The 11,329-nt window shown below is 49.9% G+C and overlaps 1 protein-coding gene across 1 annotated transcript in view; it reads right to left on the minus strand.

The window, feature by feature from the left end:
- LOC306769327 (low affinity immunoglobulin gamma Fc region receptor II-like) overlaps positions 1-8,034 on the minus strand; it is a gene marked incomplete at both ends in the record, with an annotated part of 33,232 nt that extends 25,198 nt beyond the window's left edge. The window contains 4 exons of the mRNA XM_079257893.1: positions 4,111-4,209; positions 5,565-5,807; positions 5,887-6,147; positions 8,022-8,034. Coding sequence (XP_079114019.1) covers positions 4,111-4,209; positions 5,565-5,807; positions 5,887-6,147; positions 8,022-8,034 — 616 coding nt within the window. The remainder of the gene's footprint in view (positions 1-4,110; positions 4,210-5,564; positions 5,808-5,886; positions 6,148-8,021) is intronic.
- Positions 8,035-11,329: the final 3,295 nt, after the last annotated feature.

Below are 11,329 nucleotides of genomic sequence, written 5' to 3' on the forward strand. Positions count from 1 at the left end.
CCTGTTGCAACATCATCATGCTGGACGTGGACAGAAAAGGACATTAAAGTCTCATGAATGTGGAGGAAAAGAAGCAAAGTTTCCATTTCACAGCCCGGCTGGTTTCTATGTTCAGGAATTTATCATGTCCACAAACAGTTTGGTCTTCATAGCCTGATAGATGAGGAACGATCACTGATAGATGATCAATAAACACCAAGTCAGTGTTTCTACAGCAAGTAACGCAGCTGGATCATTATGATAAGATCTGACTGGAGATGGAAAAGCAGGACTGGACCTGGACTGGATCTGGACCAGGACTGGATGTAGATCAGGACTGGATCAGGACTGAATGTGGACCAGGACTGGATCTGGACTGGATCTGGATCTGGATCTGGACCAGGACTGGATCTGGACCTGGACTGGATCTGGACCAGGACTGGATGTAGATCAGGACTGGATGTGGACCAGGACTGGATCAGGACTGAATGTGGACCAGGACTGGATCTGGACCAGGACTGGATGTAGATCAGGACTGGATCGGGACTGAATGTGGACCAGGACTGGATCTGGACTGGATTTGGATCTGGACCAGGACTGGATGTGGACTGGGACTGGATATGGACCAGGACTTGATCAGGACTGAATGTGGACCAGGACTGGATCGGGACTGAATGTGGACCAGGACTGGATCTGGACTGGATTTGGATCTGGACCAGGACTGGATGTGGACTGGGACTGGATATGGACCAGGACTGGATCAGGACTGAATGTGGACAAGGACTGGATCTGGACTGGATCTGGATCTGGACCAGGACTGGATGTGGACCAGGACTGGATGTGGACTGGGACTGGATGTGGACCAGGAATGGATGTGGACCAGGACTGGATTTGTCTTAGGACTGGATGTGGACCAGGACTGGATCAGGACCAGGAATGGATGTGGACCAGGACTGGATTAGGACTGGATGTGGACCAAGACTGGATTAGGACTGGATGTGGATCAGGACTGGATCAGGACTGAATGTGGACCAGGACTGGATCAGGACTGAATGTGGACCAGGACTGGATCAGGACTGGATGTGGACCAGGACTGGATTAGGACTGGATGTGGACCAGGACTGGATCAGGACTGGATGTGGATCAGGACAGAATGTGGACCCCGACTGGATCAGGACTGGATGTGGACCAGGACTGGATGTGGACAAGGACTGAATGTGGACTAGGACTGGATTAGGACTGGATGTGGAACAGGACTGGATGTGGATCAGGACTGGATGTGGACAAGGACTGGATCAGGACTGGATGTGGACCAGGACTGGATCAGGACTGGATGTGGATCAGGACAGAATGTGGACCCCGACTGGATCAGGCCTGGATGTGGACCAGGACTGGATGTGGACAAGGACTGAATGTGGACTATGACTGGATTAGGACTGGATGTGGACCAGGACTGGATCAGGACTGGATGTGGACCAGGACTGGATCAGGACTGGATGTGGATCAGGACAAAATGTGGACTAGGACTGGATTAGGACTGGATGTGGACCAGGACTGGATCAGGACTGGATGTGGATCAGGACAGAATGTGGACCAGGACTGGATGTGGACAAGGACTGAATGTGGACTACGACTGGATTAGGACTGGATGTGGACCCCGACTGGATCAGGACTGGATGTGGACAAGGACTGAATGTGGACTGGATGTGGACCAGGACTGGATCAGGACTGGATGTGGACAAGGACTGGATCAGGACTGGATGTGGACCAGGACTGGATCAGGACTGGATGTGGACCAAGACTGGATTAGGACTGGATGTGGATCAGGACTGGACCAGGACTGGATGTGGACCAGGACTGGATCAGGACTGAATGTGGACCAGGACTGAATGTGGACTAGGACTGGATTAGGACTGGATGTGGACCAGGACTGTATCAGGACTGGATTAGGACTGGATGTGGACCAGGACTGGACAAGGACTGGATGTGGACCAGGACTGGATCAGGACTGGATGGGGACCAGGACTGAATGTGGACTAGGACTGGATTAGGACTGGATGTGGACCAAGACTGGATTAGGACTGGATGTGGATCAGGACTGGACCAGGACTGGATGTGGACCAGGACTGGATCAGGACTGAATGTGGACCAGGACTGAATGTGGACTAGGACTGGATTAGGACTGGATGTGGACCAGGACTGTATCAGGACTGGATTAGGACTGGATGTGGACCAGGACTGGACAAGGACTGGATGTGGACCAGGACTGGATCAGGACTGGATGGGGACCAGGACTGAATGTGGACCAGGACTGGATCAGGACTGAATGTGGACCAGGACTGGACCAGGAATGGACGTGGACCAGGACTGGATGTGGATCAGGACTGGACCAGGACTGGATGTGGACCAGGACTGGATCAGGACTGGATGTGGACCAGGACTATAGAAGTCCAGACCAGTTTGGGTTTCTGGTTCCAGTCACACCAAGCCGACGGCCACCAGGTGAGATGTTGTTGGAGAAGAAGATGATGGAGAAGCTGTCATCCATGATGAAGGACAGTCCTCCTCCCCGCCTCCTCACCGCCCCAGATCCATATCCTCCATTACTGCAGACTGGAAACCGGTACTGGGACCAGTAACACCAGTACACCACAAACACTTATTCATGTATGCAGGAGATTTTCTTGTCTTTAACATTGGTATGAACAGCAAATGGTTTCTGTGTGGCGTTCATCTTGTGGGTGTGGGTTCCTCCCGACCCCCTCCCAGTCCGACCACATGCTTCTAACTGGTTTGTGTCACAGGGAGCCAGCGTGAGTCTGACTTTGTTTTGCTGGTTGTGATGGGTGAGGAACAGCGCCCCCTTTAGGGCGTTCTCTCATTGCCAACACGCCACATGGCGACATTGTCACTGATTGGCTCCCAGAGGCCCCTCCTGGCTCGGGGCCCCGAGCGTTTATCTGCGTCTGGTTCCTACAGCAGACTGGTAACACAGCACCATCTCTCTCCGTTTCTCATCCTTTCTGTGTGTTGGTACGCCGCCGTCAAACTTCCATTCCTCTTTCACGTTGCCATGGTTACATCAGCCCCAAAGATTCTGACAGTTTCCAAGCCTTAGATTTGGGATGGGGACTATGACCACCCACTCACCATGATGGGGGTCGCAGACACCAACGTATGTTATGTTGGAGGCTTCGGCTCTAAATGGTTGCGAGCCGCTGGTCTGCAGTGTGACGACGCTACGTGTGGTTAAACACAGCAACAGCAGGAACGGCTGAGTGACACATATTTAGCAGTGTGTTGATTGTCCAGGGTAGTCCCATTTAAAACACTGAGAGTAAAAAGCTTCTCCTACCAGAGGAAAAGGAAGATAAAGTTTAATTCTGCCCGTTTCCAGAAAGCAGCTTTAACATGAAGCTCCACCTGGATGTTGAGGCTCAAAGCGGCTGCAGGCCATGTTGTTAACCACCGGGCGGCCAAACGAAAGACTAACTGAGAGGAATAGATACAAATATGTGGATTTCACCAACATTTATATTTGCACACAGTTAGGTGTGAAACCAGTTGCCATGGAAACGGTCCGTGTGAGCCAGTTCAGCTCTGTGTGCCGTATAAAGACGGAGGGCATATAGTGATGGAGGGGGGGTGTTATGGGCGGTGGATGGAGGTTCTGGTACGTTGTGGTTTAACATCCTGTTGCTTCAGCTCGTCAGAAAGAAACATTCTAGTTCTTCTCTTTGTGTTTCCATGGAAACAGACCGACCAGAAACCGCAGCTTTCAGTGTGGTTGTTCTTCTGTTGACACAAAACTAAATATAACTGGTGGTTTTCATGCTAACAAAGCTGTGGTTCTGTCTGCATGTGAAGCCGACCACGCAGAGCTGGGGGTCCTGACCAGCTGCACCAGCAGGAAGGTGTTGCTGGGCTTCACACGCAACCTGATGACAATGGCCAAAGCTCCGTTGGAGGCTGGAAACACTGATACTTTTACCTTCAATCTCTGTTTTCTAGCCAACTTTACTGGTTCTGCTTCCCTCTGATCACTTCTCTGCACCCAGTTGTGACTGGTTTACTGTGCAGGTAAACTGGTTCTGATGGAGATGAAGAGGAGAGGAAGAGGAGCAGCTGTACCTCTCTGAGCTGATCTGGCTTCAGCGTCTCTGATGACGATGTGTCCGTACGTGACGTCTCCTGTCCTCAGGTCAGAGTAGACCGTATCTGGTTGTGTCTCTGCAGAATGAAAGACAGAAATGTGAGGACAGCAGGTAGAAGAGCTGATCTCAGAGCAGCTCATCCAGATGCTGCAGGAACAGCTGGACAGGAAGCATTTACAGCAGCATGATGATGATGTTTCCTTCATCACTGGACTAGAAGCTGCTTCAGTAAACTGTCATGTGAGCGGAGAGGCTGTTTTCCACCAACAGTCCTGCAGAGAAACATGCAGCTCATGTTGTCATCAGGAACAGGAAGCTGGACGACCACAGAGCTGTTAGAGTCCGTTAGAAGAACAAGCAGCGGATGAAAACACGCCACCGTCATCTCCCAGCATGCAGCAGCTGCTGAGGAGACGTCTGACATGACAACAACGATGTTTACTAACATGTTTAGTCACAAACAAACAGAAATCAGACAGAAACTCGGTCTTTAATACCAGATGATGATGATGATGATGAAGGTGGAAAGTATGAAAACTACTGCAGGATAAAACAACCATCTCTGACCAGAGGAACCCAGAAAACTCCCACAATGCTTTGTGTCCTGATGCTTCCTGTTCTCCTCACTATCACAACAAGTATTGATCCTGTCTTTTGATATAGATGTATATTAAGTAAGGGATCATGCCCGACGAGGTGTCCATTATCAGAAATTAATGGACGGTGCGGGGGCGTGAACCGTCCTCCGCGAAGTTAAACAACAACCTGCAGCCAATCAGAATCGAGTATTCACCCAGACCATGGTATAAGCAAATATAAATGATGAATATGCTGTTGTGTACATTGTCATCATGTCTGCAGGCTGTTTTCTGTAAAACTGCATGATGACATGACATGATCTGATCACACCGGCAGGATCATTGATCCCTGAAAGACACACTGGACCTCACAAAGACACCGGGAAGTAAAACACACCTCTGCTGCATCTGATTGGCTGTTGCTGATGATGTAATATGGTGAGGTCGCTGTATGTGATGTCATCATTCCCAGTTTGTCTCCCAGCAGCTGAAAGGAACCAGAATGAGGAACTAAATGTTTTACTGGGATCTGGATGATGTCGTTAGAAAATGATCAATCATTAATCAATAAACTTCTGAAAGTTTTATCATCCAGATGTTTGTCTCACCTTCAGGTTTCCTGTGAAGACGTCGTCTACACATCCAGACCAGTACCACCAGCAGAACCAGTACCACCAGCAGAACCAGACCAACACCAGCAGATATCCACACAGTGGAAGGAAGAGAGGAAGATGATGGAGGAGTGGTGGATGCTGGTGAAGATGTGCTGGTGGGTTTTGCTGAAATGAAGCAGAGATGATGACATCATCACTGAGATGTTCTGGATGCTGAAACAGACGGTGAAGCTCCTCACCTGTGACAGAGATCCAGCTGGGTGGAGACTCTCCATGACTGCTGATGTTACACCTGTAGAGACCTTCATCAGACCTGCTAACATGGTGGAGGGTCATGTGACCTGTAGACTCAGTCCTGATGAGGGAGCCATCTTTATAGAAAGCAGCTGGGAGGTTGGAGGGAGGCTTTGATTGACAGCTCAGAGTGAGGTCATCTCCCTCCATCACAGGGAGGACAGGACTCTGCAGGATCACTGATCCACCTCAACACAGAGACAAACTCCAGCATTTCATCCATTTCCACACAGCTTCATCACCACTAACTCCACAGTCTCATCTTACCAGTGACAGTCAGGTTGATGCTGTTACTGGTTGCTCCCTCTCTGGACTCACACCAGTACACTCCAGTGTCTGACTGGACGGTGTAGCTGATATTACAGGAGGAACCCGCAGGTTTTCCCCACCCAGATCCACACTGAGTCTCGTTGGTTGTGTTTCTTCTCACCGTCCATCCAGCAGAGCCGTCGTCGTCCTCACAGATCAGACACACAGAGTCTCTTTCAAAAACCTGAGATCTGCTGGGACTGATGGTCAGACGAGCTGCTGGATGACATGAAACAGAATAAAACTACACTCTATCAATCTATACATGTATATATATATATATATATATATATATATATATATATATATATATATATACACACTCATAAAAGTAAAAGTACTTTAGTGTCCTACAAGACAAAGGTTCTTAAAACACTTTCTGTGGATGATATTCAGATCTATGTAAAAATTAATCTCAAACTTCTGCCAAAGGGTCTTTAGGAGGTGAGGTTTTGTCCGCTGTGTGTTGTTTTGTTGTCTGTGTAAAATTACTAGTGTTTAATTGGAAGTTGTACATATGAGATCTGTAACTGAAAGATCTGCCAGCACATGCCTGAAAGTGAGTTTTGCAATCTTACAAACAGCTTTCCTTAGTTCCTCTGTTTGATCTGTTTTTGTCGGGGTTTGTAAGAATCTGTTACAACTAATAATCACCAGGCTTTAACAATCTGTGAAGCTTTACTCACCATGACTTCTTCTGCAGCTCATCATTAGGGTCAGAACTGAAGAGAAAGAAAATTCAAGTCAATTTAACATGCATGTAAACATCTACACACACACACACACACACACACACACACACACACACATATATATATATATATATATATATATATATATATATATATATATATATATATATATATATATATATATATATATATAAATAGATAGATAGATTCATGGTTCGGTTCAATACTTTAGTTTCGGGGTTCAATATTTTTTAAATACAAAGAAGAAATTACAAAACCTATTTTTAAACTTGTAATTTATTGAAATTAATTACAAAATTGTGTTTGAAGTTAAAAGTACAGTTTTTCTATCAAATCTTGCTGAAACAGCAAAATAAAAAACAAATAAATAACTAAATCTATGTATGCATGTCCCTGATGTCTCCCATATGTAACAAAAGAAATAGCTTTTTCTAAAACAAAAGCTATACTGCAGCCATGTTCTGAGTGCTGCACTGAGCAGCATCCAACAAAAAGCTACTGTAAAATAAAAATGATGTGTACATGACGTGTATGATGAAAGTTGGTTTTGTCTTTACAGCGGGGGTGCCATGTTCTCTGCTCTGCCAGCGTTAATCAGTGGAGTCAGTTTACCTGGAGCTGTCTGATTGCCACTCTGTTTCCTGCCTACAGTTAGTCCTATTCATTCATTTCCCAACCTGCCGCCTGGTCTCCACACTATATAACCTCCCCTCATTCTCTCCATGTCTACCAGATTATCAGCGCAGCTTCTGCATAGTTTATATCCAGCATACGCTTACTGACTTAAAGATTGCCAACCAGCTTCTATTCTCGGGTTTCCTTTCTCGCCTTGTCCTTCTCAGATTCCTCCTGCCGGTCTGGACTTCTGCATGTTGACCCACACTTTGCCTCTGGACCTCGAGCCACGCCTGTCACCTTGATAAGTACTGACCATTGCCTGATCTTTGACCTTGTCTCTTGGACCGTGGCTTTTTCAGCTTCCCTCCCACCTTCAGGACCAGTCTAGTCTTATCAGACTCATTCCCTGGCTCTAATCAAGCTGGTGTGTGTGTGTGTGTCCACAGTCGCATATTACAAGGGGCGATGTCAGTGTAAATAAACAGTCACATTGGTCGTGTTTCTGATGTTGTTAAGCACTATGTGACACCTCTGACATGCCGTTGTGCTTTTGTCCACAACACGCTTATCATCAGGGTCATACTGAACCTGAAAACCAAATTAATAGCCATTATTTTAGAGCGGAACTTTTAGCTGACCCGAAATGAATTGGCGGCACGGGGCTTCTGTACTTTGTGGATGTAAGCTACACATGGTTAAAACAATGGTCACTTTGGGGAGGCCCAGCGGATCCATTGCTTGATGCAGAAAACAGAGACTGACCTCCAGAAATCATGGCGCAGTGTTGACCCCCATCAAAGGTGTCCTGATGCACCTGACGTCAGAATGTGGAAGTGAGCTCAGCGCTGTCAACCAGTGGAAGAACTGACTTAGCAACCATGGCTTTTCTTTGCTAAATCCACCACGGTTAGCCCTCGAAACAGTTTATATCTACTTGCAAGCATTTTTAAAGAGAAACTCTTGTTCAGGTTGTAAAGTTATACTGCATGGTTTTTTCCCCACATCAAGGCAAAGCAATGAAAAACACTTGCAAGTTGAATATTTGCAGATCAAATTTTCAATCCAGTTTGTTAAAAGGTTTAAACATCAGACTGAGCATAAATACTGTTGTTGTACAAGATTCATGCATTCAACACGTCTCATTGGGTTAATGCAGTAAGTTTATCTGCAAGAGGCTCCAAGTAGACAGAAATAAAGGGGAAAAGCTACTTTCTTTCTAGATTTTTTTTATTTTTAGGCAGGTGGATCAGTGTCTTCCAAGTGGCTGAACAGAACCGACTTTTTAAAAGCACAAGCTAAAACTGGCGCAACCAGAGAAATGTGTAGGTTTTGTCAAAGCAGATGATTCTGGTCTCCGGTCAGATCAACAGCGTGTTTATGGAAGACTATGAACAGGAATAAAAATATGCTGTTTTAAATCATGTTTTATATTGAGGTTAATAAAAGTGGGCTGCAGAACAAATGTCTAGGCAGGGGACTCACAGGAAACTCAAAACCTCAAAGTCTTATTTTAAGAGATCAGCGACACCAAAACCTATGAGCTGTAAGAACTCATCCAATAAAGTTTCACTCCCAAGTCATCCCATGCATCAGGGAGGAATGACTTAAAGCATGAATAGATCTCCAGCTTGATCAACATACATGAGGTACATTAGCTGTAAGAAAATGGAAATGCTGAATCGGATGATATATAGGAATGAAAAGATGGCAGAATTTCTACATGACAGCATGGAAAGAAATAAGCACAGATTTGACTGTTGTGTCAGATTTTCTTGCTAAACCCACTAGTTTGTCTGACTTGCAGCACTTTCTGATATTCCTGACCTAAATTCAGTTTTTATTTTCATTTCCTCTCCATCATTGGTAACAAGAAAGAGGAAAATCTACTCACAGAGCAGAAAGAGTAGAGACGTTTCTTTCATCGTTCCTCTTGGTGATTTGACCTGCTTCCTCTTCGTGTTTGCTTTACATCAAGTTAAGCCCGTCCTCTTCCTCTGTGTATGTTTTTTTCTTTCTTCTACTGCTGCATGTAAAATAGTTCAGTGTTTCGGTCAGTTCAGACTGACCTAAAGATAGAAATGGAGATCAAGCTTTAATTATCAGAAATTCAAAAGGGTTAATGAAATGAAAAGGCTCATTAGATGCCAAGTAAAGATGCAGGTATGACCATATCTGTTATTATTCCACATCCATCCATTTTCTAAAAGCTTATCCAGGGTCAGGTTGCTGTGGAAACAGTGTCTGCAGGGAAGCCCAGACGTCCTTCATCTCAGCCACATTTCCCGGCATTCGTAGCCGAGTTTTCCCTGGGCTCTCCTTTCTGTTGGACGTACCCAGAACACCTTACCAAGAGACATCCCAACCAGACCGGCCGAACTGATCCACCTCATTACAGTCCTCTAGATGTGGAGCAGCAGGGATTCTACTCTGAGACGGGAGGAGGAGACGGGAGGGGGGAGACGGGAGGGGGGAGACGGGAGGGGGGAGACGGGAGGGGGGAGACGGGAGGGGGGAGACGGGAGGGGGGAGACGGGAGGGGGGAGACGGGAGGAGGGAGACGGGAGGGGAGATGGGAGGAGGGAGACGGGAGGGGGGAGACGGGAGGGGGGAGACGGGAGGGGGGAGACGGGAGGGGGGAGACGGGAGGAGGGAGACGGGAGGAGGGAGACGGGAGGGGAGGGGGGAGACGGGAGGGGGGAGACGGGAGGGGGAGACGGGAGGAGGGAGATGGGAGGAGGGAGACGGGAGGGGGAGACGGGAGGGGGGAGACGGGAGGAGGGAGACGGGAGGAGGGAGACGGGAGGGGAGATGGGAGGAGGGAGACGGGAGGGGGGAGGGGGGAGACGGGAGGGGGAGACGGGAGGGGGGAGACGGGAGGAGGGAGACGGGAGGGGGAGACGGGAGGGGGGAGACGGGAGGAGGGAGACGGGAGGAGGGAGACGGGAGGGGAGATGGGAGGAGGGAGACGGGAGGGGGGAGGGGGGGAGGCGGGAGGGGGAGACGGGAGGGGGGAGGCGGGAGGGGGAGACGGGAGGAGGGAGACGGGAGGGGGGAGGCGGGAGGGGGAGACGGGAGGAGGGAGACGGGAGGGGGGAGATGGGAGGAGGGAGACGGGAGGGGGGAGGGGGGAGGCGGGGAGGGGGGAGACGGGAGGAGGGAGACGGGAGGGGGGAGATGGGAGGAGGGAGACGGGAGGGGGAGACGGGAGGAGGGAGACGGGAGGGGGGAGACGGGAGGGGGGAGGCGGGAGGGGGAGACGGGAGGAGGGAGACGGGAGGAGGGAGACGGGAGGAGGGAGATGGGAGGGGGAGACGGGAGGGGGGGACGGGAGGGGGGAGGCGGGAGGGGGAGACGGGAGGAGGGAGACGGGAGGGGGAGACGGGAGGAGGGAGACGGGAGGAGGGAGATGGGAGGAGGGAGACGGGAGGGGGAGACGGGAGGAGGGAGACGGGAGGGGGAGACGGGAGGAGGGAGACGGGAGGAGGGAGACGGGAGGAGGGAGATGGGAGGAGGGAGACGGGAGGGGGAGACGGGAGGAGGGAGACGGGAGGGGGAGACGGGAGGAGGGAGACGGGAGGAGGGAGACGGGAGGAGGGAGACGGGAGGGGGAGACGGGAGGGGGGAGACGGGAGGGGGGAGGCGGGAGGGGGAGACGGGAGGAGGGAGACGGGAGGGGGAGACGGGAGGAGGGAGACGGGAGGAGGGAGATGGGAGGAGGGAGACGGGAGGGGGAGACGGGAGGAGGGAGACGGGAGGGGGAGACGGGAGGAGGGAGACGGGAGGAGGGAGACGGGAGGAGGGAGACGGGAGGAGGGAGATGGGAGGAGGGAGACGGGAGGGGGAGACGGGAGGAGGGAGACGGGAGGAGGGAGATGGGAGGGGGAGACGGGAGGAGGGAGACGGGAGGAGGGAGACGGGAGGAGGGAGACGGGAGGGGGAGACGGGAGGAGGGAGACGGGAGGAGGGAGATGGGAAGATAGTAGAACTTATTAACTGGATGTGGAAATGCGCCGTATTATTCTGGACAACTGGAACCAAATGTTTTTTAACTGTAAAGAGAAAAGGACTTA

The sequence above is a fragment of the Telmatherina bonti genome (assembly GCF_933228915.1).
Source record: "Telmatherina bonti genome assembly, chromosome: 18".
Classification (NCBI taxonomy): Eukaryota; Metazoa; Chordata; class Actinopteri; order Atheriniformes; family Telmatherinidae; genus Telmatherina; species Telmatherina bonti.